Source organism: Phyllosticta capitalensis, assembly GCF_038381095.1.
Source record: "Phyllosticta capitalensis strain CBS 128856 chromosome Unknown BKA78scaffold_5, whole genome shotgun sequence".
In the NCBI taxonomy this organism is placed as follows: Eukaryota; Fungi; Ascomycota; class Dothideomycetes; order Botryosphaeriales; family Phyllostictaceae; genus Phyllosticta; species Phyllosticta capitalensis.
Window position 1 is genome coordinate 882,263 of NW_027117443.1, and position 27,229 is coordinate 909,491.

The following is a 27,229-nucleotide window of genomic DNA, read 5'->3' on the forward strand; positions in this document are numbered from 1 at the left end:
AGGCATCGACCCGAAGACTGCATCATTTGACATGGTAACAAGCTCAAGATAATGCCAGCTTGGTCCAGACACCATCATCAGGAGCCATAGTCAACCCAATCTGATACTTGATGTCTTCTTGCCAGTCCGCCGTCGATCCCGGCGGATAATCCGGGGCCTCGATGTTGCTGAATTGTTGGATGAAGCGGCAAAGCGTGTATTTTGCGAGCTTGAGTGCGTATTGTTCTGCAAAGATGTCAGCCTCGACTTTGGACAAACGATCTTGCATAGACTGACCGCCCAGACACTTCCGTGGTCCACCGTTGAATGGGTGGAAGGTCCAGTCTCTGGTTCGCATGACTACACTGTCTTCCTCCCATCGTTCCGGGATGAACTGGCCCGCAGTCTTCCCATATGCGCCTTCAGACCTCTGCAATGCGTACGTGGAATAGCAGATGAGAGTGCCCTTTGGAACATAGATGGGATCCTGACCCTTGACACCACCTCCTGATGGCAGCGTCGTTGTGCGTGCGCAGACCCTGCCATTCAAAGGCACAGCTGGGAACAATCGCAGAGTCTCGTTGATGACGTTGTCGAGATATGTCATTTCGTACAAGTCTCTGTCGGTGATCTGGTAATTTGAACCGTCTCCAAGCTTTTCCAAGACCTCTTTGCGCAGCTTTTGGAAGACGCGTGGCTCTCTCGCCAGGGTAAAGAAGATCCAGCAGAGAAGACTTGCGGTTGAATCTCGACCTGCAAAGAGAATGTTGCACACTTCGTCTCTGGTCTTGTCCAAATCTTCTCCCATCTTCTCGAAGATGTCTTGCAGAGCGCTCCGGGCTTTGACCTCATCGCTGGACCTGAGAGAATCCTGAATCATGTCTTTCAAGGTTCCCTGCGCCGTCCGACATGCCTCTCTGAATTCGGCGGGATTCACGAGCCAGTAGAATGCTTTGAATCTCTCGCGGGTGGCAGTGTATTCCAGGCCCGTATTAAATGCCCTGAAAAAAGTCTTGGCCTGGTCGTTCTGCGAATCCTGGTTGAGCATGTTGGTCGACTTGCCCAAGAGAAACTCCGTCGAAGTGTCGAGAGTGAATGAGTAGATCAGGGGCTTCAGGTCTACGCTCTTTCCATTTTCCATGGCTTTACGAATGGCACCAAAGAACGATTGAACATGCTGTTCCAAGATGTCCAGGTGAGGAAAGTGAGGCTTGTGGAAAATTGGTGCTAGTAGACGTCTTGATGTAGCCCATTCGTGGCCATCATTTGTGAAGATGCCGCTGCCCAGAAGCGCAGAAAAACAGCCATGTCTTACTGGGCCATACTCGAAGTGGGCAAATTGCTTGGAAAGAATGGCAGAGATGTTGCGTGGATCTCGGGTTAGGATGATGAATTGGCCCCCGGCATCTGCGTAAGTCAGAACTTGTCGAACGCATGGAGACTGTTACAAATATGGTGATTACATTGGCCATAGTTGTCTCCATAGAGCTCATGGTCAGAGAGCATGAGATTTGGAAACTTCCGTTTGCGCTCGGCGACCAGGCTCTTTTTTAGTTTGTCTATGCCCAGGGGAAGTAACAAAGAATTTGGTATCATCCTCAGCGGACTACATCCATACGCTTCGCCATGGTCATGCCAGCTAATCTGCCGTCCAAGCTTGTTAGTACATAGTCGCCTCGTGGTTGCGGATATGACTCACAAAAATGCGAAAGTTTCGTAGCACCAGAAAGACACATAGAGGGACAAGTCCAACGACGAGGTATCCAATAAGTGCCATGGTGTTGCAAATGAAGCCAAGAAAGTGTCGGACAATGCGGACATACGCGGCGACAGTCGCAAAAGTTATGTAGAAGCGAGGGCCCCCACAAGAGCCTCCCCAAGCGCTAGCGAAACGGGGCGAAGATGATTCGATACCTTGTCTTGGCCCCCAATCGTATTGCGTGGCCTTGACCAATCGAACGTTTTTTGGCGGCGAGCGTTCCCGCTTATCGTCCTACCTGCTGTAAGTGAGGCGTTGGCCAGCCCCAAGGTTGGGGTTCACTCTCCCTGAATAGTCAGATTTGCCAACACCTAGGCGATGGAGCACAACAGGAAGAGGAGTAAATGCTCGTGGGTCTTCGGTTAGACTATATGTGCGACTCCCGCCGCCATGAGAGCGAAAGACGGCTCCTGTTTCGCTCGAGCACCGCAGCCTGCTCGAGCAGGTCCTGTCCCAGCCTTGCACAGCTGCCGCCTTGAAATCCTTCGAAATCGACAACTGCGACCAGGCCTTTTATCGGCGGATTTGGCCTTACCATCGACTCATCTTCCCGTTGGCCATTCACAGACCGGGACTGATCCTAATGTCCAACGAATCATACGAAGAAACCAGGGTCTCATGGGAATCAGGAGGCCATGGGCGCGGCACCCTTGACCTTCTCTGGAGCTGTATTGGCACGCTGGTCATTTGCACCTGGACTGTTCAGCACCTCGATGTAATATGGCCTCGTTATCGCGGTCGGCAAGAAGTCACCCTTCGAAGAGCAAAGCATACAATCTTTGCGCTCCTGATGCCGGAGTACATGAACGGGATTTCGATCGAACAATGTTGTCGCGCCCACGTCTCAGTAAAGAAATTCAAACAATTGAAAGGCTTCGAGGAGTGGACCATAACGCATGGATTCTTCGCAAGCATGAATGGGTTCCGCGCAATTTGTCCAAACGGGGACGTCATTGCGTTGCGCATTGAAGAGCTATACTGGCTGATACAGCAAGATCTGATCAAAGCGGGAATGCCAACCATTCGGATCAAAGACGAAGCCTCCTCGGACCATCCGTCATCGAACTTAGAAGAAGGCCTTATTCCCCGGGAGAAATCTTCGGAGGGACCAGTCTTGTCCCAAGAGCAGATTTTTCGGTGCGACAAATCTGATGCGCTGGCGAAAGCGATTGCCTGCGTCCAGTGCGGATGGTTTGTCTTGCAAATCATTGCAAGAGCGGTTTTCGACATGGAGGTATCTCCCCTGGAGATCATGACCATTGCTTTCACCTGCTTGTGCTTTGTCACCTACGTTGCTTGGTGGAAGAAGCCTTGCAACATCGATCTGTCCTGCACACTGGAAATTGCGCAGGACTGGAAAGACTGGGACGTGAATATGCCCTCAAATCGCGCGCAAGAACTAGAAAGGCACAAGGATGGAACAGGCGACCTCTACCTGCATGCCCAGACTCAGTTCCATTCATACATTACCTTTGCTTTGGGCGCCTGTTTTGGCGCGTTGCACTGCGTTGCATGGGATCTCGAATATCCAAGCCGCGCCGAACAAATTGGGTGGAGAGTATGCAGTCTCATCATTACAGCCTGGCCGTTGTACATGCTCTTCACAACAGAGCCCTTTGTTCGAAGGATGGTAAAGGTTAGCAAATTTTTCAAGATTCTGGAGCATGCGGATTCGAGTCAGCCACTCTACTGGCTCCACAGCAGTCTGGCGATGGCATATGCGCTTGCTCGACTCTTTCTAATTATCGAAGCATTCATCAGCCTCCGTTCACTTCCGAGAGGAGTGTACGAGACACCGCGATGGACTGAGTACATACCTCACATATAGCTTGAGTGGTTTCTGGCGTTTCAAAAGAGAATGTTTGCAACATGTAATTATTGGCATTGGTCACAGCAAATAATGAAGTGATGACATTGGAGCCTCTGTCTGATCGGAGAGACCGTCGACGAAAGTTGTCTTTGGCGAAGTTATCTCTGGAAACCGCCGAAGCACACCTCACGGTGACCGTCTCCCAGGCTAGGCCTAGTTTGGAATAGACTGCCAAAATTAGTGGCCGGCTTATCGCGATAAGCAATGCTGGGGAAAATTGTTGGCCGATACTCGAATTTGGACATTGAGATTCTTCTCCACATCAAACTCATTCACCATGGCCACGCGCAAGAGGAACGAATGGCTCGAGGCCGACGATGCGAGCGACGATGACCTGGACGGTTACAACTCCGAGGCTGAGGAACTGGGGAAGAGCCGGGCGCTGAGCGGTCGTACTTCGAAAAGGCGCAAGGTCGACGAAGAGTCCGATTACGACTCAGCTGAGGATGAGGACGATGTCTCAGCGGATCCATCACTTCAGAGAAAAGATGCACAACTGCCTCCAACAAAGTCCCTTGGCAAGAGTTCAAAGGATGGCGCCGCAACAAGTCCAGACGTGGACGACGAGCCCGCTGCCGATATCGACGACTTCGAAGAAGACGAAGATGGAAACGCCAGCATGACACTGGAGGCGAAAAAGAACCTCACCAAGAAACAAGCGGAAAAGGCGGCAAAAGCAACCAAGAAATCTGGCGTCATCTACCTCTCGCGCGTTCCCCCGTTCATGAAACCGATGACAGTCAAGTCGCTCCTATCGCAATACGGAACCATCGGACGCGTTTTCCTTACTCCAGAGGATCCTACCGTATACAAACGGCGCAAAGCCTCAGGCGGAAATAAGAAAAAGAGCTTTGTCGACGGCTGGGTGGAATTCAAGAACAAGAAGGACGCTAAGGCGGTGGTCAACCTGTTGAACGCAAAAATTATTGGCGGCAAGAAGGGCGGATATTACTACGACGACGTGTGGAATATCAAGTACCTCAAGGGCTTCAAGTGGAACAATCTCACGGAGCAGATTGCGAACGAGAATGCCGAGAGGGCGAGCAAAATGCGTGCTGAGATTTCCAAGTCCACAAGGGAGAACAAGGAGTTTGTCCAGAACGTGGAGAGGGCGAAAATGCTGCAAGGTATGGAGGAGAAAAGGAAGAAGAAGGGGCAATTTGGAGAGGCGCCACAAAAAGCCAAGGAGAGCGCGTCGAACGAGAAGGACGTCAGGAGACATTTCAAGCAGAACGAGGTTCGGTCAAAGAGAGCAAAGGATACAGCCGTGGAGCAGCCGGAGGAGGTCAAGAGAGTCTTGTCCAAGATTTTCTAACGACTTGCTCAGAAGCTTTGCATTTGCTTGGAGTTTGGGAGCGGAAGGCAAAAAGTACGCTTGTGCGAAGATATCCAATGAAGTTTCACCTGGTTTCTGGACAGAGCATAGGAGAACTGGCCGTATCAATTTGGATAGCTATCCTGTGTCATGAAAGTCTTCCCCTGCTGTCTAAAACAAGAAGCACTCGCTTTGGATGCGCCAATGATAGTGACTGTAGGCCCCAAGAAAATTCATCGAAAGTGGACGACACTGCCCTGATGGACTCGCAACATGTGAACGGCAGTCAATGACTTCCTGAGTCAATGGATCGAATCGGCATCATCGGCACGGTCGGTTCAGCCCCGCAGAGCTCGAGCGAAGGCGCTGAAAGGCCATGTACCTATCAGGCGCATCCTAAATAAGCATCCACAAAAACCGTCGACCTTCGTGGCTGCGTTTAGTCCTCTCGACCTCGATTCGCAACCTCAAACTTCAACGATGACGTCGCCTTACAACAAGGCCCTCGCAGCCATCGACGCGGCGCACGCGCTCGACCCCAAAATCATCACTAAACCCGACGGCAATGAAATCGCATACGAGCTGCACTACGCCAACAAGATGACGCACTACCTGTCCCTGCGAAAACCAGAAGCATCCGAGACGCTGAAACTCGCCATTCGCGCCCAGCATCTTTCGCGATGGGAGGTACCTCGATCGGAATATCCCATGACAAAGCTAGGGTATTTTAGCTGGCGCAACGCGCTCAAGAAGCGACAAGCAGAGCATGTTGAGCGCATCTGCATCGAGGCTGGCTACAGCACGAATGACGCGGCGCGCGTCGCGGCACTGGTGCGCAAGGAAGACCTGCGCAACGATGCCGAGACCCAGGCCCTCGAGGATGTGGCGTGCCTTGTGTTTCTGGACGACCAATTCGAAGAGTACGAAAAGGCCTGGGAGGACGAGGACAAGACAATTGGCATCCTGCGGCGCACATGGGCCAAGATGACAGAGGAGGGCAGGCAGCTGGCACTAAACATTGAAATGGAAGAGAGGCCAAAAGCTGTGCTGGCGAAGGCGCTGTCTGGGGCATAAAGGAATCGGGTCATGGCAAATTGCATTTTGGAGAGAGAAGAGATGGATATCTAATTGTACACTGCGCTTTCTCGAAATCTTTGCGACTCCGTTCGACTGGTTACCAAGTCTTCATGGCTTCCATCGTCGTCCTGAGAACCCCGTGTTTGTTCTGTTGTTGCTGCGTTCATGCGCCACCCTCACGCTTGGCATATTCCTCCTCCATGCGCTCTTCGTACAGCTTTTCGGCAGCGAGCTCGGCCTCGCTCTTCGGCTTGTCTTGGTAGGAAGTCGAGGTTGTCTGATTCGTAGAGGCCTGGGCCTGCGATTGCTGAGTGCCACTGTTTTCGGTGGTGGTGTTGGTCTCAGAAGTGGAAGGCTTCTCGCTCGTGTACATTGGGAGAGGCATGCTGGGTGATGTTTCGAGGGCGGGCTTGGTGACTATCGTTCAGGTTGAGTTCGAGGACTGATGTAACGAGTTTCTTCCTTACGAAGGTTTTTGGGAGGAGTGAGTTGGCGGTGCAAGAGTAGTTCATCAACAGCGTAAGCGGTGAGCTTTATAGAACGAAGGCCTACGTCAGTTAGGTGGCAATGTGGCGGTGCCAGGTTCAGGGAAATGTGGCGGCTTGTGTGGCTGATGTGCTTAGTAAGATCCCGCTCTGCATCTCGTCGTGCCTCCAGCCAAAGACCACAGCGCTACGCCTGAATCCTCTCATACTACAACCATCATCCGCCACTCTATCCTCGCTAACTAGGACGGTCGACCTTGTGAGATCCTCCTCAGCTGAGGAATCGCGTCTTTGGCCAAACGAACACGCGTCCCACGCACGCAAAGACCGTCCCGTCCGTCCAAAGTTCCTAGCTTCTCGCGATTATGGAGATTGAGTCGGCCGTCCGAATCCCCTCACCGGAGCCAGAGCGGTCTCGAAAGCGCTCTCCTCCTTCGCGCTCGCCATCGCCCCGCCGTTACCGTTCTCCACCCCGTGGCCGCTCGCGGTCTTTCTCACCCGATGGCTACGATCGTCGACAGCTCGAGCATCGCCCGCGGGAACCTGAGGCCCCAAAGCCTCTGACCGAGGAGCAAAAACAGGCCTTTGCAAAGGCGGAGTATGAAAAGCTTGTCAACATGAGGTCTGGAGGTACCTACATTCCGCCAGCCAGGTTGCGCGCGTTGCAAGCCCAGATCACGGACAAGACTAGCAAAGAGTATCAGCGCATGGCGTGGGAAGCGCTGAAGAAGTCCATCAACGGACTCATCAACAAAGTCAACGTGTCCAACATCAAGCATATCGTACCGGAACTCTTCAATGAGAATTTGGTTCGTGGAAGGGGCCTGTTTTGCCGAAGCATCATGAAGGCGCAAGCTGCCTCGTTGCCATTCACTCCGATCTACGCCGCCATGGCTGCCATTGTCAATACAAAGCTACCCCAGGTCGGAGAGCTTTTGGTCACACGGTTGGTCGTGCAGTTCCGCAAGGCTTTCAAACGCAATGACAAAGCTGTCTGTCTTTCGTCGACAACATTTATTGCTCATTTGGTGAACCAGCAAGTCGTTCATGAGACGCTTGCTGCTCAGATTCTACTCCTCCTTCTCCACAAGCCGACAGACGACAGTGTTGAGATTGCCGTGGGTTTCACGAGAGAAGTGGGCCAGCACCTTGAGGAGATGTCCCAGCCTATCGCGCTTGCCGTGTTTGATCAATTCCGAACCATTTTACATGAAGCCGACATTGACAAGAGGACTCAGTATATGGTTGAGGTTCTTTTTCAAGTGCGAAAGGACAGGTACAAAGACAATCCAGCAGTCAAAGAGGAGTTGGATTTGGTAGAGGAAGAAGATCAAATCACGCACAGAATCAGCCTCGATGATGAGTTGGAAGTGCAGGATGGCCTCAACATCTTCAAATTTGACTCCGAATGGCAAGAGCACGAGGACGCCTACAAGCAATTGAAGGCCGAGATTCTTGGGGAAGCCGAAGGCAGCGACGATGAAGAATACGAGACCGACGATAGTTCCGAGGATGAGGAAGAAAAACAAGAGCGGGAGTTGGAAATCAAGGACCAGACGAATACCGACTTGGTGAACCTCCGCCGCACCATCTACCTCACCATCAAGTCCAGTGGCGGCTTCGAAGAGTGTTGCCACAAGTTGATGAAGATCAATCTACCACCTGGCCAGGAGTCCGAGCTTCCGTCGATGATCATCGAATGCGCGTCCCAAGAAAGGACCTACGACAAATTCTACGGCCTGATTGCCGAGCGCTTCTCCAAGCTCAACCGTCTCTGGAGGGAGCTGTTTGAGGAATCATTTATCAAATACTTCACCACCATCCACCGCTACGAGACAAACCGCCTCCGCATCATTGCGCAGATTTTTGCTCATCTCCTTGCCAGCGACGCCATCGGATGGCACGTCTTCTCAGTCATTCAGATGAATGAAGAAGACACCAGCTCTTCCAGTCGTATTTTCATCAAGATCCTCTTTGAAGAACTTGCCCAAGCCATGGGTATGAAAAAACTGGCCGAGCGCATGCGGGAGGACACATTGCAGCCAGAGTTCGACGGCATATTCCCCAAGGACGACAGCAGGAAGACGAGGTTTGCGATCAATTTTTTCACCGCCATCGGCATGGGCGTCCTCACAGAAGACATGCGCGAGCATCTCAAGAACATGCCCAAGCCTGCTCCCCCAGCTTTACCGCCTGCGGATCCGGAAAGCGATGCCGAAAGCGCATCCTCGTACTCGAGCTACTCGAGCCGCTCAAGCTACAGTTCACGATCGCGTTCTCCTGTGCGGTCCAGGCGGCGGCGCGGCAGCTACTCGGAATCACGCTCGCCAAGTCCGCGTGGCCGGAGCAGGAGCAGGTCATACTCATACACTCCGCCTCGTCGACGAGGCCGCAGCGACTCACTTTCTGTCTCTCGCAGCAGGAGTCCCTCTTATACACCACCCCCTCGTCGTCGACGCGACCGCTCTTATACAGAGTCGATTTCTCGTTCTCCTGCTCCCAGACGCCGAGCTGCCTCCTCACTTTCCCGATCTCCACCAAGGCGTAATGGTCGGTACAGTGTGTCCCGCAGTGTTTCCCGTTCAATCAGTCCCGCTCCGCGCGGCAACCGCAACGCCCGAAGTGTATCGAAGTCTCGCTCAAGGAGCCCTTACCAAGCTCCTGCACGGGGTCGCCGGGACCGGAGTTACAGCTACTCTCGCTCGCCATCGCGCTCGTCTGCCGGTCCCAGCAGGGGTAAGGGTCGATCGTATGCTCGATCGCCTTCCAGGTCATTGTCTCGTAGTCGGAGCCCGCTGCCCAGACGCAGGTCTTCGGTCTCATCCCGCGGGAGAGACAGAGATGGGCGCGATTATAGCAGGGACCGAGCATTCCAACGGGGTGAAGCCAAGTATTCGCGACGAAGGAACACGAGCAGTCCGGAGGATTCGCCGCCACGTCGCCGCAGGATGTCATCTCGGAGCATGAGCCCGGTAAGGAAAGCATCACGGGAGCCGGCCAACGGAAGAGCGAGAGCAAGCGATTATCTTTGAGAAGGGAGCGCGCATCGGAGGTCATCGAAGACAGTGGTCTTTGATACGTGGAATTTGAGTAGTGCACAGACTGCAGCGGTATCCAAACAGCACTTGTGGGGCATGGGTCAATTCGAGATGGAAGAAGAAGGGAAGCGAGTTTCAGCAGGAGAGGGAACAGACATCAAAAAGGAACAGACAAAAGGAGTAGGTGCCGTGCCTTGAAATTGCGAGCTTTGGATGGAGAGCAGGTTGACTGGAATCAATAGAAGAAAAGGAGCATGATACCACGCAATAATTCGAATATGCGGCTGTGAATTGGCGAAACTACAGTGCCAGATTTTCCTGAGCGTAAACAGACGTTTGCTGTCAAGGACATGTGAAGGGAGCAAGTAGATCCTCGGACCCTGCATTCCTTGCCCCACACCGGGAAGGTCGGAGACCAACGCAGTTCCCTGTGCGGATCCGGCCCATCAGCAGTCAGCACATCGCAGCTCAAGCTGTTAGGTTCTCTAGGCGCCGGTATTTAAGACAACATGGTGCCCCGCACACGGCCGGCACTTCTGTCATCCCACCAGGAGTGCTATCTCGTCCCCCACCCCATCCATTCGACTGCCTGACAGCTGACAAGATGTTGGGCAAGCTGTCTACGGCTGTGGTATGTCTTGAAACTCGTCATTGATTCGCTTCTCTAGCTTTTTTCGGTCTCTTGCATCCCCTCAGGTCGTCGCAAATACTGGACATTTGCTCACCTTCGAATTGAACAGTTCCTCGGCCTGGTGGCATTTCTTTGGCCGCAAATATCACTCCTCTTGGAGACGCAGAAGCTCTCGGCCATTACGCCGGACAAGCTCACCAAGGTCAATGCCTTCAAGGAGCACGAGGTCAAATTCCGGGACCTGTTGAAGAATTGTGAGGATGTAATTCTGGTCGAGGAACAGCAGGTAGCTCTCTTGAGCTGCGACACTGGTCGGGACAACTGGAATACGGTCATGGTGAGCTCATCCCCGCTATCCGACGGAGTTCAATGGAGGGGTAGCACAAAACACGCCACCCGGCTGCCGATCCCGCAAACACCACGGATGTCATGACAGCTACTGAGAACTAACCTACGAGCGTCAAAGGGTACATTCCGCGATCCCTCAGGCGCAGGCGTCCTCTACCAATGGTTTTACACTGATCCAGATGCTGTTCCCTCGCCCATTGCACTCGAACACCCCACCAATGGCTCCTACTTTACGACTGACTTCCACCCCCTTGGCATTGAATACCATGCGCCTTCAGGGACACTGTTTGTTACGAACCACGCCGCGCATGGCCCCACGCTCGAAATCCTTTCCTTCAAGCCGTGGTCCGGATTTGGACGTGCTGTCGCCAAGCATGTTCGCACAATCCGCGATCCTAGCATCTGGACTCCCAACAGCTTGATCCCGCTCTCCGCAACGAGTATTTTGCTTACCAACGACCACTTCTTCAAAATACGCTTCAACCGTCCTCTTGCTCGCACAGAGACTCAACTCGCGCTGCCCGGCGGCAACGTCGTCCACGTCTCGCTGCCGCCGGCCGATGCCCCTGCTGATGCGCCTGCCAACGTCACCACCCTGGCCCGCGGCATCCCCTTCTGCAACGGAATTGCTTTGCTCAACAGCTCGACGGTAGCTGTCGCTAGCACCACGCGCCGCAGCGTCTCGCTCTACGAGCTCGTCCCTCCGCCCGCCGGCTCCCCCGCCTGGACGCCGCCCTCTCTCTCCTTCCGCACCGAAAGCCACGCCCCAGCCTTCCTCGACAACATATCGACGGACCAGAACGGGCGGCTGCTCGTTGCGGGCCACCCCTCTGTCGGCGCGCTGTCGGCCACGGTTGCCCAGCGCATCACGTGCAATGAGCTGCGCGCGAAGCAGGCTTCCGGCGCCAACCTCGACGAGGCGGAGCACGCGACCGAGAAGGAGTGCGATGAGGAGGAGAAGCACGTCAAGGCGGCGACGTGGGCCGCCGAGCTGTCGTTCAAGGAGGACGGCTCGCCTATGTGGCGCGAGTTGCTTGTTGGGAACGACATCTATGGTAGCAGTGCCACTGTCGCGAGGGATGCGAAGGCGGGTCTGACGTTTGTGTCGGGTTTGTATGAGAGGGGTCTGTTTGTTGGAAAGGAATAGAATAGTGGGAAGTTTTGAACAGTTTGGATGATTGAGGCATGGAGAGGGGTGACTTTTTCGTTGAAATTGGGTCCGTCGTGACATGGGATATAAGATAAAATTCCGTTAGTACCGTCCGGGACAGGCGTTTTGAGCACTAGAGTGTTCCATGAGGAGGCAGGGAGAAAGCCAAGCACTACTCGATGCTCATTAGCTACAGTAGCATACAATTGAGAAGAGTGAAAAGCTCTTGATCAACGCCTCCGAATTCTTCTTGCCAACCAGCGCAAAACTCCGAGAATTTTTGACCCCCTGAAAACCTTCGCCAGTCTATCCTTGCCCTTCTCAGCCGGTTAAAATCAAATGGGTATCTATGCTTTAATGCAAACAATTGGCCCGCCTATAACCGAACACCGGGACTTCTAATCCCTGCTCTCCCTTATGAAAGCACCTGCCTATCCACAATCACAGATTGTTGTGTCCTTGGAGGTAGCTGTAAAGCGCATCGAAGGTCTGCTGCTCTTGCTGGCCGCCACATCCCAGGCCAGTGTTACGAACATCAACGGCAGGTTCCAGATAGTCGATTCCGCCACGACGATCCAGCTCCCTCTCCGCGGCCAGGTCCTCTTCATCCGGCACTCCGTAGTCGGCATAACCGCCGGCGTCTTCGTAGTACAGTTGCTGTTGGTCGAGGTACGGGTCTCCGGCGCCGCCAATCCAGAACTGCGTGTCGTCCTTGGCGCCCTTCTCCATCATGGCCTCGGTGACCTCGCGGGCGCTCATGCCGTGCTCATGGCCCAAGTGGTACTCGAGGTCGTAGTTGCGGTAGAAGCGGTATGCGCAGCCGTTGTTTTCGAAGATGCAGGCGATGTTTCGGCCGCTTTCCTCGGCGAAGCCCTCGCCCGTCAGACGCGCAATGGCTGATGGCTTGGGGTTCGCGCGCGGGCGCTTCCTGTTTTTGCGCTCGTCAAAGTCCTCGCCCCTCTCAATCGCCTCGTCCCTCAGCTTGGCCGTGCGCGAGCTCTCCATCTTCAGATGCTTTGTCCGGATGTGCTCCTCCAGGTTGTTCTTGGTTCCAAAGTCGCGGCCGCAAGCGTCTTTGCCGTTCCATGCCCGGATGTAGTCTTTCTTGGAGTCGGTCGATAGGTCCGTCTCGCCGCAGACGAAGGGGCGAGTCTTCTCGTGCGTGGAGCGAATGTGGACTTTGAGATTGCCTTTCTTGGTGAAACCGGCGCCGCAATGCTCGTAGTGACACACAAATCGACGACGATCGTCGACAGACAAGCCGCTGTGTGCAATCTCAATGTGGGCTTTCAACTGCTTCTGCGTCGAAGTCTCCTTTCCGCAGTGGTCGCAGACGGGTGGATGCACTTCCTTGATGTGAGCCTGGAGGGCCCCGTAAGTTCTGAAGCCCACGGGTTCGGCGGTGCTGGAAGGTGTTTCGCCCTCTGCTGTTTCTGTCATGGGATCTGGGCCACAGATCGAGCAGAAGAAACGCAGACCGCCATGGTCGCGCGCCTTGTGCGCCTTGAGGCTATGTGGAGTGTTGTAGACCTCTGTGCATTGCTCTCCCGTCTCATCGTCCATGATATCACATGGATACTTCTTCTTACCGAGATGTACAGAGTCAATGTGTCGCTGAAGGGTGACCTGCTTGCGAAACAGCCTTTGGCAAGGAGGAAAATCCGTGCAGTGAAACTTGTTCTCGTGAGTTTCCTGGTGCCTGCGCAAGCGATCCGCTGAGATGAATGACTTGTCGCAATCCGTCCTCTCACAGACAAAATTGCGATCGTTTGTGGTGTGCTCGAGCTTTTTGTGGCGCGTGAGGTGTGTTGCCCTGATGTACGTCTTGTTGCAGCCCTCGTAGTCGCAGGCAAAGGGACGCTCGCCGGTATGAGAGAGTTCATGTTCCTGAAGTCGACATGGGCGATTGAAGGATCGGCCACATCCCTCGAAAGTACAGTGGTAGATATTGCGGCGGCTGCGGTCTGGGTCGAGTTTGTAGGGCAAAAGCGGAGGTGATTCGGGAGTAGCGGCAGCGATTTCAGCAGCGGTGTCGTTTTCAGTTTGGAGCTCGAAGCTGTCGACTGGATCGACTGGGGAAGGATTGGATGCGTCGTCTGGTTCCTGTGGAGTTGGCACTGAGACACGAGGTAAGCGACTTGACATGTTCGGAAGCGTGAGGTAGAACTTACTCTGATGAACTCTCTTGCTCTTCCGGAGATCCTGCTCCATAGGCGGCGCAGAGCGCTTGCGCATAGTCAAGACTTCAGCCATGTCGGAACCACAATTGCTCACGAGCGGCTTGAAGTGCCGGTGGAGTGCAAGTCGAGGGTGTCTGCCCTGGAAATAATAATATGGGGCCTCGCGGGCGGTGAGCAAAATGCCAAGATTTCAGCAAACGAACTTTAATCCGAAGGCGGTGAAACGGCAGAATTTCGTTCTGCGTCGGCCTCCGCGAGCAGCGCGCCGCGCTGCCAGATCAATCCTCCACCACGACACCAACAAACAACTCTCCACGCCCACGCTCCGCCTGGTGCGGTCTTCGTCGTCTGAAATTAAAATACCCCAATAGTTCCACGTATATCATACGCGCAGCATGTCGGACTACGGTGGAGATGACGATGGCGGCCTCGACAAGTACGTGCCATTCCCGCGGCAATTGAAGTCGAAGACCTGACCTACTTCTACTCAACTGTGGCGACCACTCGACTCTTTCAAGCTGACGCGCATGTTTCTAGTGCCGGCGAGGAGGTCTACGAAGACTTTGACGAGCCCCAAGAGCCCGATGCGTACTACGAAGACGAGGATGAGGCTGCCGGCGGACAGGAGGATCCCGACCAGTCCAAGCCCGAGGGCGAAAACGTCGTTGTTGCTGGGGATGAGAGTGCTGCGGCGGCGGCCAAGGCAAACACAATCCAAGAGCAGCGCAAGAAGAGGATTCCCGACGAGAACCGTACAACGACGCCCTACATGACCAAATACGAGAGAGCCAGGCTGCTCGGTGTGCGCGCTCAACAGATCAGGTAGGCTGGGCTTCGCAGGTTTTGGCGCATAATTGGTTTTGGATGCGTCAGAGGAGACTGAAAGGCTGACTCTATACAGCATGAATGCGCCCGTCCTTGTCGACCTGGAAGGAGAGACGGACCCTCTGCAGATTGCGCTCAAGGAGATGCGCGAGAAGAAGATTCCATTGATCGTGCGGAGATACCTCCCCGATGGCTTGTAAGTCGATTGGAATCGGACCTTGTGCGCACGGCGAATGCTGACCAATCCGCAGCTACGAAGACTGGACAGTCGAGGAACTCATCGTATAATCGTTGGTCATCGTGGGCATGGACGTTCTGGGCGGCATGAATGGAGTTTGGTTATGGCATTTGGGAGTTTCAAAGGACAGGCCTATCAGGCAAGATAATTAGAAGCCTGGCAGTGGATGTTCGACACCAAAAAAGGGTCTGATTTGCAGAGACCGGAAAATGTTACTTTTCTCAGCGAAAATGATGCGGAGCAAATGGCCAAGACGCTCGAGCGTGGAGCAAGCGGACCCGACGTCACGAATCGGCAGCAACGACCCCTCCTCACCTCAAGCTTCCAGGTCAACCCCACCACCATATCGCCGCCCGACACGAGCTACAAAACTCGCCCGCTCCCCATTCATCTGCTCGGCACTTGCTTCCCGACTACATCCTCTGCCTCTTCAATTGTGATTCTTTCGAAACCTCCCAAGTCCCAATCATGGCCTTTACGACGAATGCGACAATCGCCTCTTTCGGCGGGAAGCTGCTCAAGCTTAGCCATGAGGCCAAATCGACCAGCTGCAAGATGGCTCTGAATCTGTACCTCCCCCCGCAAGCATTCCAAGCTCAGAAGACTACGAGCAAGGTGCCGGTGTTGTTCTACCTCTCAGGTCTTACCTGCACGGGCGACAACTGCTCAGAAAAGGGCTTCTTCCAGCACAAGGCGTCGGAGAAGGGCATTGCCGTCGTGTACCCGGATACCAGCCCCCGTAAGACCCCATACACACTTAACAGGCCCCTTTTGAGCTATGGATGCAGTTGGAACAAGCAAACGGCTTATAATGAGGCTAACCGAACTATCCGCAACCCGCAGGTGGCTTGAACATCCAAGGCGAAGACGACGCATACGACTTTGGCAGCGGCGCCGGTTTCTACGTGGATGCGACCAAGGAACCGTACAACAAGGGCTACAACATGTACACATACATCACGAAGGAGCTGCCGGAGACCTTGTTCAAGGAGTTCGACGTGCTGGACGGCAACCGTGTGAGCATTACTGGCCACAGCATGGGCGGCCACGGCGCTTTGACATTGGTATGTGAGAATCAACGGGGCAGCTTCGTCCTAGTCACTGACTCTGTGCGTAGTTCCTCAAGAACCCCGGCATGTACAAGTCTTGCTCTGCATTCGCCCCCATCTCGAATCCCATCAACTGCCCCTGGGGCCAAAAGGCTTTCAAGGGGTACTTTGGCGAGGAGAACCAGGGCAAGTGGAAGGAGCATGACGCAACCGAGCTCGTCAAGCAGTGGAAGGGTCACCTGCATCTGCTCATCGATGTGGTGAGTACTTAAATTTCTCTCGACATCGTGAACAGGACTAATGCGGCTCGTAGGGAACCGGTGACAACTTCTACAAGCAAGGCCAGCTGCTGCCCGAGAACTTCCTCGCGGCGGCCAAGGAGGCAGGCAATGACAAGGACATCCGCTTGCGCTTCCAGCAAGACTATGACCACAGCTACTACTTCATGGCCACGTTTGCGGATGACCACGTAGAGCATGCCGCCAAGGCGCTCTTTGCGTAGTACGTTCCCTGGACTGGAAAAACGAAAAAAGCTTACAAGGTCAGAAGCGGTTCACCAGAACCCAGACTTTGAAAAATTCTTGGATATACTGGATCTAGTAAAAATGGATCCGTTTTTACTTCGGCTTGGATTATGTTAAGCAGACTATTCAGCGCACAGTGGGTGACGAAAGAAATTGCTAATCCGGGAATCTCTATCGCCAAGTTAAAAGACGTAAAGACGTGGAGTTCTCAAGCGCTTGATACCTTCAACATAGAGAGAATTTTGCTCTTGGTGGGTAGTCACAGGTAGCATTCAAGCGCTTGCTTCTGAAGGTGCGACGACGACGTGAAGCTGGGCCTAGGTCGAATTTCTTTCCTCACATACTGTGAGCACGGCTGCTTCTTGAGATATTTCCTATCCAATTCAAGACCACGTCAGCATATGTCACCACACTGCCAGATTCTCTCCAAACCTCATCACAGCTCTCGCCAAAATTCCATAACCCTTTACATTCAAATGCAAGTAATCGCCCGAGTCCAAGTCAGCCCTCAGCACGCTTCCGCCACCCTCCACATCATCCCTGACAGCCTCATCGAAGTCGACGACCCCATCAAACCATCCCTCATCCGGTGCAGCCCTAATCCATGTATTGACCGTCTGTCTTGATACCTCCCTCTCTTTACTCGAATATGGTTGCACGTCGCTCTCGCCACAATTTTTGTCCGCGCAGAACGGCGTTAGAGTCGCCGCGTATACGCGAGCACCGCTGCCACCTGCGATTCTCACCCGCGTCGCGAATTGTTTATAGCCAGCTATCAGCGCGGCAGCAATGCTCGTTTGCGCCGCTTCAGTAGCCGCTGTCACGCCAATATCATTGACGCCAATATATACCAGGACGTGACTCGGACCGCCGGGCAGCGCCAGTACATCTCTGTCTAGCCGCGCGAGTGCGGGTGGTCCATTGGGCCCAGACGAGCTAGGGGGTAGCAGCAGGGCATTTCCTCCTGCGGCTTGATTGAGGATGGACAGAGATGCAGATGAGTAACTTGCGCTGGTGGCATTGGAATCGAGCAGCAATGAAAGCAACTGGTCTGGCCAGCGATTGTTGGTGTCGGTAGTGGAGCCCCGGCCGTCGGTCAGTGAGTCCCCAATCAACACGAGCGACGTGTGATGGTAAGAGGAAGTGGAAGTCAGGAGAGCGGAGATGAAGTACCTGCATGCGTGAGCCTTTGGATCCATAATGTCACCATTCCCTTTGGCTTGCGACCTATATGGACACAGCAGAAGCCCCTGGGCCAGACAAAGATGGATCGTAGATCACGTACCAATGCGCCACGCTTTCCGCCCCGTCACCCCTCCCGTCCTCCTCTTCGCTCCGATCGCCAAAGCTCATCCAGCTCGTCGTGCGGCTCCCAGGATGTCCTGTGACGTCCTTGCCCTGTTGGCCCTCGGCCATGTACAAGCTCACCGTCAGATCCAGTTGCGCCTCGGCTGCAAACTCGACTGGGTCTGACAGTGCCGTGGCGCCTTCTGATATCGTGACATTCGGGCAGCCACCATTGAAAGTAAGGGCCACCAAGGTCGCGGGATCGATGAGGGGGCTACCTGCGCCGGACGGACTGGTGGTGGCATTTTCCTGGCGGGGCAGGGCAATGGTGGCACGAGTGATGGGGAGCGGCGTAGTTCCAAACGCGTTGGAGAGAATTAGGCGTATTGAGGAAGTGTGTGTCGTCAAGTGAATTGTCTGCCGGATAGTTGTGTTTGTAAAGGTGGTGGTAGACGTATTCTACGCACAAGGGAGGGGTGAGAAAGAGGACTGAGCGTTTCCAGAAGAGACAAAATGATGGAAGAAAAGGAGTAGGAGCTCAATCGATCATTCCTCAGCCATCTCGTCGCCGCCCCTCTCAGACTGGAAATGGAGGTGTTGGAGCTTGGCGGCCAAGTCTCGCAGCGAGTCGACGTGATGGATCATGGAAAGACGTACGAACGGGGCTGGAGGCAGGTTGGCGGGCTCGACCAGCTGCGGCATCGCTGTCCAGGCTGGCACCCAGTGGCTTCCCTCTCCATGACTGTTTCTCGTGAGGATTCCAGATTCGCCCTTTTGGAGAGCTGCGTTGCGGGGTCCGTGAGGCAGGCCGCAGGTGAGTGGAAAATGGAAGCAGAGAAGAAAAAGAAATGCGCAAAGGCGCAAGCCAACGGGTTCCTGCATTTTGGGAAAGAATTTCAATTCGAGACGCAACAAGAACGAATGCAAGAAAGGAAAGATGCCAATTCTTGTACCAGGTCGACACTTGATCTGCGTACGCGGCTCACACTATTTTTTCCTGCGAGAAAGTCTTTTGGTATACAAAAGTGCAATAGTCCGAGAACCAATATAGCCTGATGTCCCACAGCGGGAGAGCAACTAGGAAACAAATGGACAGTCTCTGAGGAACAAGAAGAAGTGACTGAGGGACTCCCCGCAGATCAACGTTGCATGACCCCGCGCCGTCAGAGTCGGGTGATCGCCTCGCGAGGGGTTCTGATAATGTGAGCACCGCTGTCTGGATCGTTTGGGCTGGTCAATGACTTCAGCATTTGATTTTGAAAGACTCCATGCTCAGAGAGTTTCGGGAGGCGCCTTCTGGTGAGTCTAGAAGGGGAACTTGGAAACGGTATCAGTCTGACTGACGACGGCGTCGTAGGGAACCTCTCTCAACATCCCTGTAGCGATCCTGGTCATGGATTTGTGGTCGAATGAAAGTCGGAGTCCAGCGAAATCATCCTTCAGTTTGAAAGATACGAGACGCTGACTTGCAGAAGTCGCGCAAGAATCTGGATATTCTGAAGATTGGTCCTGTCGACATCGCGAATGCTGACATGGCGTTGAATTGACCTTCTTCTTGTGGTCGCTGCGACCATGATTCACGCACGCGAGCAGCCTGCAGATCCTGAGGCGTTCCGTCCCGCTCAACAAAGAGTTGCGCAATCCGTACATCTAGTCAGCCATCAAAGACGACATACGGTGATGAACTGATGATATCAATAATCCAAGACTTGTCTCGACGCCTTCCAAGAGCTTCCTTAGGTACCGGCATTGTCGGCATACTGCAAATCCGGTCCGTCAAGGCCAGACGAGAGCAAGACGCCGATTCCGGCCGAGCGTCGTCTCCGGTGAAGTTTCCGCCAGAAAACCACAACCACGAAGACAGGGACGACGAAACTGAGCAGCGCATCTTATCTCTCCGCTCCGGCATCAAGATTATGGAACAGAGGAATTGGTCTTGGCCGTGTGCCCAGGAAAGCCGAGCGGACGAAGGAAGATGTGTGGCGAGGGCGAGGCGGCGGAGGCGACCTGGGACGCACAGTCCGTGTTCTCATTACCTCAAGTATTGCAAAAAATGGCCTTTTTTGCCCACTTGGCCGATGACGCCTTCTAGTGCCATATTGCACAATCTTGGCCTCCAGAAAAGTCTGCTGGCGTCGGCCAGTATGTATCTGATAATCCACCTCTTCCTACCACTCCATCCTTGTGCATTCTTCTAGCATCAGACATCTATATTGGTGCATCCTTACTGCTGCCCCGAGGACAAGAGGTCCCTCAACAATTTTTCCACGGTTTTGCCGATCGTACCACAGCTTGACATCCTTCCTTTTTGGTCACCATGTTCTCTTCCATTCTCAAAGGCAAGGGTGACAACCAGGAAGTCAGTGCCAGTGTAGATTCTCAACCATCGTATGCCGAGTCCGAGAGCGAACATGGCGGAGAGATCTATCAAACCAGCGAGTCGAGGAGACAGATTGGTCTCTTCTCTGCCGTGTTTCTGTGAGTACTACCATTTGTACAACAAATGTACAAGGCTGATTGATATATTCAAGCATCTTCAACCGCATGATCGGCACCGGCATCTTCTCCACTCCTAGTACCATTCTTTCCCTGAGCGGCAGTGTGGGTCTGGCTCTGTTCATCTGGATTGCCGGCATGCTCATTGCTGCGGCCGGTATGGCCGTGTACCTTGAGTTCGGAACCGGTTTGCCCAGGAACGGAGGTGAGAAGAACTACCTCGAGTATGTCTACTCCAAGCCCAAGTTCTTGGTGACTGGTTTCTACGTAAGTAAAACTCAAGATTCGTGATGGGCCCCCAGCTGATGTCGTCCAGACCGGATACGTTATCTTGCTCGGTATGTACCTCGCAAAGGAACTTAGATGTTTTTTGAACACACCCCCCTAAGTTTTTAATTCTCTTCCTCCTTGCTCTTCCTGGATGCTCCCTGAATGAGAGGTGCTGACATCAGACCAGGCTGGGCTGGCTCCAACTCTGTCGTCTTTGGCGAGTACATCCTTAGCGCTGCCAACGTCGAAGTCACCCGGTGGAACCAACGCGGAATCGGACTGGCCTGCATCACTTCCGCCTTCCTCATCCACGGTCTTGCCCTGAAGTGGGGTCTTCGTCTCCAAAATGCTCTGGGAGTCATCAAGCTCCTCATCATCGTCGTCATCATCATTGCAGGCTTTGCTGCCCTTGGAGGCCACCTCAAGATTGACAAGCCGGACAACTTCACCGATGGCTTTGCTGGAACCACGGGCTCGTCGTATGGTGTCGTCACCGCGCTGTACAACGTCATCTGGAGTTACATTGGCTACAGCAACGCCAACTACGCCATGTCGGAGATGAAGAACCCGGTCCGGACGCTCAAGCTCGCGGCCCCTATCGCTATTCTTACCGTTGGTCTCATGTACATCCTCTGCAACATAGCCTACCTGGCTGCCGTTCCTAAGGAGGAGATTGCAAACAGCGGCCGTATCCTTGCTGCGTCCTTCTTCCGCAACGTCTTTGGTCCCAAGGCTGAGCGGGCTCTCAGTGTCTTCGTCGCACTGTCCGCATTCGGCAACGTCATGTCGGTCATTTTCAGTCAGGGTCGTATCGTTCAGGAGTTGGGTCGTGAAGGCGTCCTTCCGTTCTCCAAGTTCTTTGCTAGCAACTGGCCCTTCAACGCACCTCTTGCCGGATTGTTCGAGCACTGGGTGGTGTCGGTCGTCATTATGCTGGCTCCTCCCCCAGGTGACGCCTATAACTTCAGTAAGTCCGGAGGTGGAGTACCTCAAGGTCTTTACGCTAATTTTCCATAGTCGTCAACGTCATCTCTTACCCCCTTGCTATTGTCAACACTTTCGTCTCTGGTGGTCTGATCCACTTGTACCTCAACCGCGACAAGTACAACTGGCACCCGCCTTGCCGTGCCACTCTCCCCGTCGTCGTCTTTTTCCTTCTTTCCAACATTTACCTCGTCGTGGCACCCTACGTTCCGCCCGAGACTGCATCGCAAAACGTCTACGAGAGCCTCCCTTACTACCTGCACTGCGTCGTCGGCACCGGCATCGTGCTGGCTGGTGGCGTGTACTGGCTCGTATGGGCAAAGCTGCTGCCAAGACTGGGCAACTACCACCTCAAGAAGGAGACGATTGTTGGCGCCGACGGATGGACGCGAAGCATCTTTGTCAAGGTCCCGCGAAAGGGGGCTCTCGACGACGTGCCGGCGTTGTAAAAAACAAAAATTCCTTCGACTGATTTTAACGAAAAGAGATGACGAGTTTGGGTTTTCTTAGAGGGCATACTTGGACGACGTTTTATACCCGACGGCAACGGTGTTTTGGTTTCTTTCAACAGGTTTCTGATACCCCAAACAAACCCCATGACTTGTGGATTCAACTTCCATCATTAAAGGGTCATCAACAATGCCCTTGCAGTTCATGGTTCGCTGTCTTTAGAAATACAAGAATAATATGAATTATTTCCAAGCAAGAGACTGAAGCTGGTAGATTGTGTGACAATGTGACAATTGAGGTTTCTTGCCATCGTGAGCAGTTGAGATTTGTGTCACTGACGGAGAGAAAGACGCGAAAGTTTGCGAAAGGTGTGGTTAAGAACTACAAAGATGAAGATGGGAAGGAGCAAGGGGTTGAACGCAAAGGCGGTGAGACTCCGGTCCAACCAGCAGCTGTCGAGCTCTCCCTGCGTGTCCTCAGCAGAAGGAAGCATCCCGACTCCATCCCTGCACCAACACGCCAAACCACCAAACCCTCCACGCACGTCGTCGACCGCGCTTTTCCGACTACCTTTCGCTCCTTACCCCCCCAAACCACCAACAGCGCAAGCTAAACGCACAATGGCGAGTTCTGTCTGTCTCGACTGCGGTGCTACGCCGAACCCAGTCAACCGCGCGAACCACGAGTGCTGATGGCCGCCCGCAGCTTGACCGTCTTGTCGGCCTCGCCATGCTCATCGTAGCAACCGCCGTCTTCACCTACTACACCGTCTGGACCCTGCTCATGGTACGTCATGCGCATTTTGCCGCTGTGGCTCTCCGACCCATTCGACAATGCTTCGACATAGCACCCTCTCCGCCTCGCCTTGCGCGGTGGGCTGCGGAGCTCCTTAGGCCTCGCTCGCTCTTCATACGGCCATTGGAGACCTGGTCGACGCGCCGCACCATCCTCTACCACATTTGCACCTGCTCTCAATTGAAGAGGTCGATCACATTGCTAACCAGCGCGCCCCCGCGCGGGCCAACAGCCCTTCGTTGACGAAGACCACCCGCTCCAATCACTCTTCCCGCCCCGCGTGTGGGCCATCCGCATCCCCGTGATTCTGATCCTTCTCGGCTCGACCGTCGTCGGCAGCTTTTTGGGCATGGTCATGATCAAGAGCAACCAGAAGAGGGCGCGCAAGGCGGCGCAGGCGAAGAAGGCGTCGTAAACAACGCCATTGGATCCATGGAGCGAGCAGTGGAGGAGCGGGGAAAAACGAGGGAATACAAGAGAAGGTCATGAGTGGGCCTGAAGAGGAGGGAGAAAGACAGGGCGCTCCCGTCAGGCTGGAATGCCTGGGTCTGGGAGCCCTGAGCATGTGGCTCGTGTGGAAGCAGATGTGACTGCTGCATATCGGTACCTTGGGCGCAAACGGGGATTTTGCTTTCCAACCTGTGCGGCATGTTAGCGCCCTGGCGTGGGCTGTACTTTACCACTTCCAACATCCAAAACTTAGAATTGGATCTCCTCCCCATGATCCGTCTGAGCTCTTCCACTTGCGAAGCTTGTTGTGTCGGCCTTTCTGCCTGACACTCAAACCTGCAAAAGAATCGCCTGTCAATTTCTAAACCCGTGTGTCCGCTGCAATCCACGGGCAATGGGCTCTGTGGCTGACAGACACGCAACTGCAATGTGTGCCGCAGGGTGAGACTGCGAATGAACATGTTGAGAAATAGTAACACCACAGTGGGTCATAACGCAAAAGATACCTCCAAGGCGGTGCGGAGAGCTTGAATGCTCCCTATAGCTATCCTCTTACGAGCTTAAATGTCCAAGTTCTTACGGAGTAAGGTGTTTGATCACTGCCTGTGTACACATGTATATCCCGTCTTCAAAATTTGGGCACACGATGTCAACTTGCCAGGTGATCAAGTCCTGACACATGACTACAGGGAGCATTCAAGCACCTCTGCCGTGGAATTGGCATTTTGCGACCCGCTGTGGTGATTGCTGCAGAATTCCACTTTTTGAACTTGCAAAACCTACCTACGCATCTTCATCATTTTCACCTCACGTAGCCGCTTTGTGCCCTCACCATATCGACATCAACGTCACCATACGGGTCCATTCAGACCTCCTGACCGTCAATATTTACGCCCCATCAGCTCCTACCGACTCCATACCTCCCTCACGAATCCACATCCATGCCTCCCTCCTTCTCCTTCTCCTCCTCCTCGACCGTCGTCTTCACGCCCTTCAAAAATGCCTCGACAGCATCACCACCTCCCAGCGGGACGCCACCTCGGCGGACAAAGCCGCCATTGTCGACCTTGATCCGGAGCGCCTCGCTGACGCTAGGCAGGCCGCCGTCGCGCAGCGCCACGGTGAGGCTCTGCAGGCTCTGCTGCAGCTGCGGCGAGTGCAGGACGCGCTTGAGGATGTCGAGCTTCTGGCCGCGGCTGAGCGCCTGGATGGCCGCCTGCACCGTCTCGGCGTTGGGTTCGGCGTCGGTCGTGTCGGCTTCTTGGGCCAGCAGGAGGATTTGCGGCGGGAGGTTGGACAGGAGCGAGTCGACGAGGGCGGGGGACGCGCTTTCGATGACGGGGATCGTGGTTGAGGCGGGGAGGAGGTCGGCGAGCGTGGTGAAGAGGTTGCCTTCTCCGCTTTGTTGCGCTCCGCCTGAGCCGCCTTGGAGCGAGTTGATGAAGTTTTGGACGATTGCGGATGCGTCTTGTGGTCTGTGGGGATAGTGTTAGCCTTGAATCCTGTGTGAAGACCTGCAAACTACAGGACAGTTGACACGGCTCTGAGGGCATGCGGAACAGCGTCTTCGTGACCCCACGGCTAACTGCTTTGGATTCGCTCGTAGTCTAACAGATGGTCCGTCCATCCCGAAATACAAGCAGGTGCCAGTTGCACTCTTCTTTGATGCTTTGGTATGCCATGCCCTCAGAACGCCAAAACCGTCGACTCTGCCAATGAAAAGTCCGTGACCTACGCTCTAGCTCCGTCGGCACCGCCCTCTCTGGCTTCTTCGCCCTCCTCACGGATGTCTCCTCCGGTGGCATCTGGGCCTGCACCTCCGCTACCCTGTCCGCTGTGTCCAGGTCCCGGTGCGTCCTCCATCGTCTCGTCGTCGTCGCCACCAGGCGGGTTCTGCGCCTCGCGCAACGCCTCGTGCACATCGACCTCGTCACCCTGAAGCAGCATGTCGACGATCTGGCCGATCTTCAAGTCCCTGGGGCTGAACCAGCTGGCGTCGCCGGATGGCGATTGCGATTTGGATTGCAGCCAGAAGAGATGGCGTTGGGAGCTGGAGGAGAACTTGAGGGCAAAGATGCGGCCATCGGTAGGAGACTTGACATTGTCGGAGCTGTCACTGGGGTCCTTGCCAGTGTAAGGGACAAACGAGCCGTCGGTCGGAATCATGAGCAAGTCGAGCTCGGGGTCGTTGACGGAGGCGGTGCGCGGGCGCCAGCAGAAGTGAATCAGCTCTGTTGCCTTGTCAGACGAGCTGCAATGAGGGGGAAAGCCTGCAATTCGCGACTAGCATACCATCGGCGTAGAGGTAAATGTAGCCCGGCGTAGGGACGGACTTGACGGTCCATGGTTTCGAGCTTGTCTGCAGGTGATGAGCATACGAATGGGAAACGGGGCGGAGTGCGCGCTCACGTCAAGTTCGCATTTGCCGGCCTTGAAGGTGATGAGAGGAGCGATGGACATGGTGGCAGCGGAAGTGGATCGAAAGATGAAAAGGTAAAGATGTCCGTATGGACGGTGATGTGTGGAATTGGAGCTGTCGAGCTGCCGGAGTCTGTGATTGATGGCAGATGCACGGCCCTGACACAAGCAAGGTAGCTCTCAGCAAACAGTCCCGCCGACCGATCTCCGCTTGTTCCTCCGCCCCGTCGCGGCAAGCGGGCAGGGCAGGCGGGCAGCCCAGGCAGGTGCTCGACAAGCTCGGCGGGGAGAAACCTATTGCCGACCGAAGTTTCGCCGCCACCGCGCACTTGCAATTTGATACACCATCGCCATAGCCTTCGACTCCTCCGACGAGACGACTCAACCACCACGCCGACCCAATTCCCCGCCCGGATCTCTTTGCACACCATCCGAAATGTCGGCACCCCAGGAGCCTACGACCAAGAAGTTCGGCAAGGGTGAGAGGTCTATCCCTCACCCTGCCCAGCAGGCCTCCAAGTACTACCCGGCTGAGGATGAGCAGCAGGCCAAGAAGGTACGCTCACGATGCGGAAATAAAAGAGGAGGCAACGTGCGATTTTTTGCGCGGCTTGGATTTTGGTGGAGGCTTTGGAAAGCTCCGGGGGAACCACACGGAACATCACCCATGTGGATCATGAGAACACCAAGGACAAGACACTGACCAAAATGCACATCACCAGGTCCGCAAGGCCATTCGTCCCGCTAAGCCCCGCGCCTCGCTCCAGCCCGGTACCGTCCTGATCCTGCTCGCTGGTCGTTTCCGCGGCAAGCGCGTCGTCCTCCTCAAGCACCTCCCCCAGGGTGTCCTCCTCGTCACCGGTCCCTTCAAGGTCAACGGCGTCCCCCTCAGGAGAGTGAACGCCCGCTACGTTATCGCCACCTCCACCAAGGTCGACCTCAGCGGTCTTGACCAGGGTGTCGTCGAGAAGGTCGGTAGCGACAGCTACTTCGCCAGGGAGAAGAAGGAGAAGAAGGCCGGTGAGGAGGCTTTCTTCAAGCAGGGCGAGAAGCCCGAGGTCAGTAGTGCAAGAAATACGCCATGGTTTTGGGCTTGGACTGACGGCAGATGCAGCCCAAGAAGGTCGCCGGCCACCGCGCCGAGGACCAGAGGTCAGTCGACAAGGCCATCCTCGCCAATATCAAGAAGTCGGACCCCTTCCTCCTCAGCTACCTCGGTTCCACCTTCAGCCTGCGCAAGGGCGACAAGCCGCACGCGATGGTCTTCTAAACGACGTGACGGGGAAAGTCTAGGGCAAAGTGGGAGAATGGGTGCGGATATCCGAACACTACCGGCAACCTGCGGCCGAAATAGCAGGGTTTCACGGCATGGCGATGGTTATGGAGGGTTCGGTCTGCATTTCCAATGACTGTATTGCGCAGCTGAATTCCACAAAAACATCAGAGATGCAACCTGGCGCTTCTGGTTCCTATTCAAATGAATTCACAATAAACGGGATTGGCAGGCCGATAAGGGAAATAAAAGATGAATCCATTTCCAACGCCGCAGAGGTATTTCGTTGAGCGGTGCAATCGTAGCGTCATAACACGTCACAGGGTCATTTCAGTCAT

The 27,229-nt window shown here is 54.5% G+C and overlaps 15 protein-coding genes across 15 annotated transcripts; 11 read left to right on the top strand and 4 right to left on the bottom strand.

Annotated features, from left to right (window-relative positions):
- Window positions 1-3: 3 nt before the first annotated feature.
- Window positions 4-1,903, bottom strand: BKA78DRAFT_132417 (cytochrome P450 CYP5202A1). Its single transcript, XM_066882618.1, has 4 exons — window positions 1,675-1,903; window positions 1,443-1,623; window positions 277-1,386; window positions 4-225 (listed from the first exon to the last, which is right to left on the bottom strand). The coding sequence occupies exons 2-4, from the start codon at window positions 1,573-1,575 to the stop codon at window positions 44-46; spliced, it is 1,425 nt and encodes a 474-aa protein (XP_066744187.1). The 5' UTR covers window positions 1,576-1,623; window positions 1,675-1,903; the 3' UTR covers window positions 4-43.
- Window positions 1,904-2,321: 418 nt separating this feature from the next.
- BKA78DRAFT_295461 (uncharacterized protein) lies at window positions 2,322-3,566 on the top strand (the record flags this gene model as incomplete). The annotated part of the gene is made up of 1 exon (XM_066886488.1): window positions 2,322-3,566. The coding sequence occupies one exon, from the start codon at window positions 2,322-2,324 to the stop codon at window positions 3,564-3,566; it is 1,245 nt and encodes a 414-aa protein (XP_066744188.1).
- Window positions 3,567-4,194: 628 nt separating this feature from the next.
- Window positions 4,195-4,917, top strand: BKA78DRAFT_227439 (uncharacterized protein; the record flags this gene model as incomplete). The annotated part of the gene is made up of 1 exon (XM_066883713.1): window positions 4,195-4,917. A coding segment is annotated over one exon (723 nt), but the record flags the coding sequence as incomplete, so codon positions are not given.
- Window positions 4,918-5,403: 486 nt separating this feature from the next.
- BKA78DRAFT_352691 (glutamyl-tRNA synthetase) lies at window positions 5,404-5,997 on the top strand (the record flags this gene model as incomplete). The annotated part of the gene is made up of 1 exon (XM_066891405.1): window positions 5,404-5,997. The coding sequence occupies one exon, from the start codon at window positions 5,404-5,406 to the stop codon at window positions 5,995-5,997; it is 594 nt and encodes a 197-aa protein (XP_066744190.1).
- A 685-nt stretch (window positions 5,998-6,682) lies between these two features.
- On the top strand, window positions 6,683-9,892 carry BKA78DRAFT_313923 (uncharacterized protein). Its single transcript, XM_066888423.1, has one exon. The coding sequence runs from the start codon at window positions 6,851-6,853 to the stop codon at window positions 9,515-9,517; it is 2,667 nt and encodes an 888-aa protein (XP_066744191.1). The 5' UTR covers window positions 6,683-6,850; the 3' UTR covers window positions 9,518-9,892.
- A 136-nt stretch (window positions 9,893-10,028) lies between these two features.
- Window positions 10,029-11,856, top strand: BKA78DRAFT_313925 (uncharacterized protein). The gene is made up of 3 exons (XM_066888424.1): window positions 10,029-10,154; window positions 10,264-10,491; window positions 10,621-11,856. The coding sequence occupies exons 1-3, from the start codon at window positions 10,128-10,130 to the stop codon at window positions 11,647-11,649; spliced, it is 1,284 nt and encodes a 427-aa protein (XP_066744192.1). The 5' UTR covers window positions 10,029-10,127; the 3' UTR covers window positions 11,650-11,856.
- Window positions 11,857-13,965, bottom strand: BKA78DRAFT_282313 (uncharacterized protein). The gene is made up of 2 exons (XM_066885648.1): window positions 13,824-13,965; window positions 11,857-13,769 (listed from the first exon to the last, which is right to left on the bottom strand). The coding sequence occupies exons 1-2, from the start codon at window positions 13,903-13,905 to the stop codon at window positions 12,094-12,096; spliced, it is 1,758 nt and encodes a 585-aa protein (XP_066744193.1). The 5' UTR covers window positions 13,906-13,965; the 3' UTR covers window positions 11,857-12,093.
- Window positions 13,966-13,991: 26 nt separating this feature from the next.
- Window positions 13,992-15,154, top strand: BKA78DRAFT_132443 (RNA polymerase, subunit omega/K/RPB6). Its single transcript, XM_066882619.1, has 4 exons — window positions 13,992-14,268; window positions 14,370-14,654; window positions 14,734-14,853; window positions 14,909-15,154. The coding sequence occupies exons 1-4, from the start codon at window positions 14,228-14,230 to the stop codon at window positions 14,943-14,945; spliced, it is 483 nt and encodes a 160-aa protein (XP_066744194.1). The 5' UTR covers window positions 13,992-14,227; the 3' UTR covers window positions 14,946-15,154.
- Window positions 15,051-16,659, top strand: BKA78DRAFT_132454 (S-formylglutathione hydrolase). Its single transcript, XM_066882620.1, has 4 exons — window positions 15,051-15,634; window positions 15,739-15,959; window positions 16,013-16,204; window positions 16,258-16,659. Exons 1-4 carry the CDS (start codon window positions 15,364-15,366, stop codon window positions 16,444-16,446), a joined length of 873 nt encoding a protein of 290 aa, XP_066744195.1. The 5' UTR covers window positions 15,051-15,363; the 3' UTR covers window positions 16,447-16,659.
- Window positions 16,660-16,804: 145 nt separating this feature from the next.
- On the bottom strand, window positions 16,805-19,064 carry BKA78DRAFT_132530 (SGNH hydrolase-type esterase domain-containing protein). The gene is made up of 4 exons (XM_066882622.1): window positions 18,998-19,064; window positions 18,413-18,949; window positions 17,754-18,214; window positions 16,805-17,641 (listed from the first exon to the last, which is right to left on the bottom strand). The coding sequence occupies exons 2-4, from the start codon at window positions 18,635-18,637 to the stop codon at window positions 16,873-16,875; spliced, it is 1,455 nt and encodes a 484-aa protein (XP_066744196.1). The 5' UTR covers window positions 18,638-18,949; window positions 18,998-19,064; the 3' UTR covers window positions 16,805-16,872.
- BKA78DRAFT_132529 (uncharacterized protein) lies at window positions 19,065-20,034 on the top strand. Its single transcript, XM_066882621.1, has one exon. It carries the CDS (start codon window positions 19,444-19,446, stop codon window positions 19,951-19,953), a length of 510 nt encoding a protein of 169 aa, XP_066744197.1. The 5' UTR covers window positions 19,065-19,443; the 3' UTR covers window positions 19,954-20,034.
- A 38-nt stretch (window positions 20,035-20,072) lies between these two features.
- Window positions 20,073-21,954, top strand: BKA78DRAFT_352698 (amino acid/polyamine transporter I; the record flags this gene model as incomplete). The annotated part of the gene is made up of 5 exons (XM_066891406.1): window positions 20,073-20,233; window positions 20,287-20,518; window positions 20,568-20,589; window positions 20,709-21,488; window positions 21,539-21,954. The coding sequence occupies 5 exons, from the start codon at window positions 20,073-20,075 to the stop codon at window positions 21,952-21,954; spliced, it is 1,611 nt and encodes a 536-aa protein (XP_066744198.1).
- A 730-nt stretch (window positions 21,955-22,684) lies between these two features.
- BKA78DRAFT_251176 (dolichol phosphate-mannose biosynthesis regulatory protein Dpm2) lies at window positions 22,685-23,165 on the top strand (the record flags this gene model as incomplete). Its single annotated transcript, XM_066884628.1, has 2 exons — window positions 22,685-22,741; window positions 22,983-23,165. The coding sequence occupies 2 exons, from the start codon at window positions 22,685-22,687 to the stop codon at window positions 23,163-23,165; spliced, it is 240 nt and encodes a 79-aa protein (XP_066744199.1).
- Window positions 23,166-23,893: 728 nt separating this feature from the next.
- Window positions 23,894-25,848, bottom strand: BKA78DRAFT_132556 (proteasome complex subunit Rpn13 ubiquitin receptor-domain-containing protein). Its single transcript, XM_066882623.1, has 4 exons — window positions 25,610-25,848; window positions 25,493-25,559; window positions 24,936-25,431; window positions 23,894-24,675 (listed from the first exon to the last, which is right to left on the bottom strand). The coding sequence occupies exons 1-4, from the start codon at window positions 25,658-25,660 to the stop codon at window positions 24,126-24,128; spliced, it is 1,164 nt and encodes a 387-aa protein (XP_066744200.1). The 5' UTR covers window positions 25,661-25,848; the 3' UTR covers window positions 23,894-24,125.
- Window positions 25,849-25,980: 132 nt separating this feature from the next.
- On the top strand, window positions 25,981-27,189 carry BKA78DRAFT_313947 (60S ribosomal protein eL6). The gene is made up of 3 exons (XM_066888425.1): window positions 25,981-26,174; window positions 26,341-26,676; window positions 26,733-27,189. Exons 1-3 carry the CDS (start codon window positions 26,055-26,057, stop codon window positions 26,886-26,888), a joined length of 612 nt encoding a protein of 203 aa, XP_066744201.1. The 5' UTR covers window positions 25,981-26,054; the 3' UTR covers window positions 26,889-27,189.
- Window positions 27,190-27,229: the final 40 nt, after the last annotated feature.

Bases quoted from the DNA above. Each gene is read 5' to 3' on its own strand.
- BKA78DRAFT_132417 (XM_066882618.1), bottom strand. From the start codon at position 1,575: ATGATACCAAATTCTTTGTTACTTCCCCTGGGCATAGACAAACTAAAA. The intron at 1,387-1,442 runs GTAATCACCATA...TGACTTACGCAG, and splicing joins TGGAGACAACTATGGCCAAT to ATGCCGGGGGCCAATTCATC. The intron at 226-276 runs GTCAGTCTATGC...ACATCTTTGCAG, and splicing joins ACCACGGAAGTGTCTGGGCG to AACAATACGCACTCAAGCTC.
- BKA78DRAFT_132556 (XM_066882623.1), bottom strand. From the start codon at position 25,660: ATGTCCATCGCTCCTCTCATCACCTTCAAGGCCGGCAAATGCGAACTT. The intron at 25,432-25,492 runs GTATGCTAGTCG...ACAAGGCAACAG, and splicing joins CATTTACCTCTACGCCGATG to AGCTGATTCACTTCTGCTGG. The intron at 24,676-24,935 runs GTAGGTCACGGA...CTATCCCCACAG, and splicing joins GGTGCCGACGGAGCTAGAGC to ACCACAAGACGCATCCGCAA.
- BKA78DRAFT_313947 (XM_066888425.1), top strand. From the start codon at position 26,055: ATGTCGGCACCCCAGGAGCCTACGACCAAGAAGTTCGGCAAGGGTGAG. The intron at 26,175-26,340 runs GTACGCTCACGA...GCACATCACCAG, and splicing joins ATGAGCAGCAGGCCAAGAAG to GTCCGCAAGGCCATTCGTCC. The intron at 26,677-26,732 runs GTCAGTAGTGCA...CGGCAGATGCAG, and splicing joins AGCAGGGCGAGAAGCCCGAG to CCCAAGAAGGTCGCCGGCCA.
- BKA78DRAFT_132529 (XM_066882621.1), top strand. From the start codon at position 19,444: ATGATATCAATAATCCAAGACTTGTCTCGACGCCTTCCAAGAGCTTCC.
- BKA78DRAFT_132530 (XM_066882622.1), bottom strand. From the start codon at position 18,637: ATGCAGGAACCCGTTGGCTTGCGCCTTTGCGCATTTCTTTTTCTTCTC. The intron at 18,215-18,412 runs GTACGTCTTTCC...CCTTGTGCGTAG, and splicing joins ACCTGCCTCCAGCCCCGTTC to AATACGTCTACCACCACCTT. The intron at 17,642-17,753 runs GTACGTGATCTA...TCACGCATGCAG, and splicing joins GCGGAAAGCGTGGCGCATTG to GTACTTCATCTCCGCTCTCC.
- BKA78DRAFT_132443 (XM_066882619.1), top strand. From the start codon at position 14,228: ATGTCGGACTACGGTGGAGATGACGATGGCGGCCTCGACAA. The intron at 14,269-14,369 runs GTACGTGCCATT...GCATGTTTCTAG, and splicing joins GACGATGGCGGCCTCGACAA to TGCCGGCGAGGAGGTCTACG. The intron at 14,655-14,733 runs GTAGGCTGGGCT...GACTCTATACAG, and splicing joins GTGCGCGCTCAACAGATCAG to CATGAATGCGCCCGTCCTTG.
- BKA78DRAFT_282313 (XM_066885648.1), bottom strand. From the start codon at position 13,905: ATGGCTGAAGTCTTGACTATGCGCAAGCGCTCTGCGCCGCCTATGGAG. The intron at 13,770-13,823 runs GTAAGTTCTACC...CTCGTGTCTCAG, and splicing joins GAGCAAGAGAGTTCATCAGA to TGCCAACTCCACAGGAACCA.
- BKA78DRAFT_313925 (XM_066888424.1), top strand. From the start codon at position 10,128: ATGTTGGGCAAGCTGTCTACGGCTGTG. The intron at 10,155-10,263 runs GTATGTCTTGAA...CGAATTGAACAG, and splicing joins GCAAGCTGTCTACGGCTGTG to TTCCTCGGCCTGGTGGCATT. The intron at 10,492-10,620 runs GTGAGCTCATCC...CGAGCGTCAAAG, and splicing joins ACAACTGGAATACGGTCATG to GGTACATTCCGCGATCCCTC.
- BKA78DRAFT_132454 (XM_066882620.1), top strand. From the start codon at position 15,364: ATGGCCTTTACGACGAATGCGACAATCGCCTCTTTCGGCGGGAAGCTG. The intron at 15,960-16,012 runs GTATGTGAGAAT...CTCTGTGCGTAG, and splicing joins GCCACGGCGCTTTGACATTG to TTCCTCAAGAACCCCGGCAT. The intron at 16,205-16,257 runs GTGAGTACTTAA...TGCGGCTCGTAG, and splicing joins TGCATCTGCTCATCGATGTG to GGAACCGGTGACAACTTCTA.
- BKA78DRAFT_313923 (XM_066888423.1), top strand. From the start codon at position 6,851: ATGGAGATTGAGTCGGCCGTCCGAATCCCCTCACCGGAGCCAGAGCGG.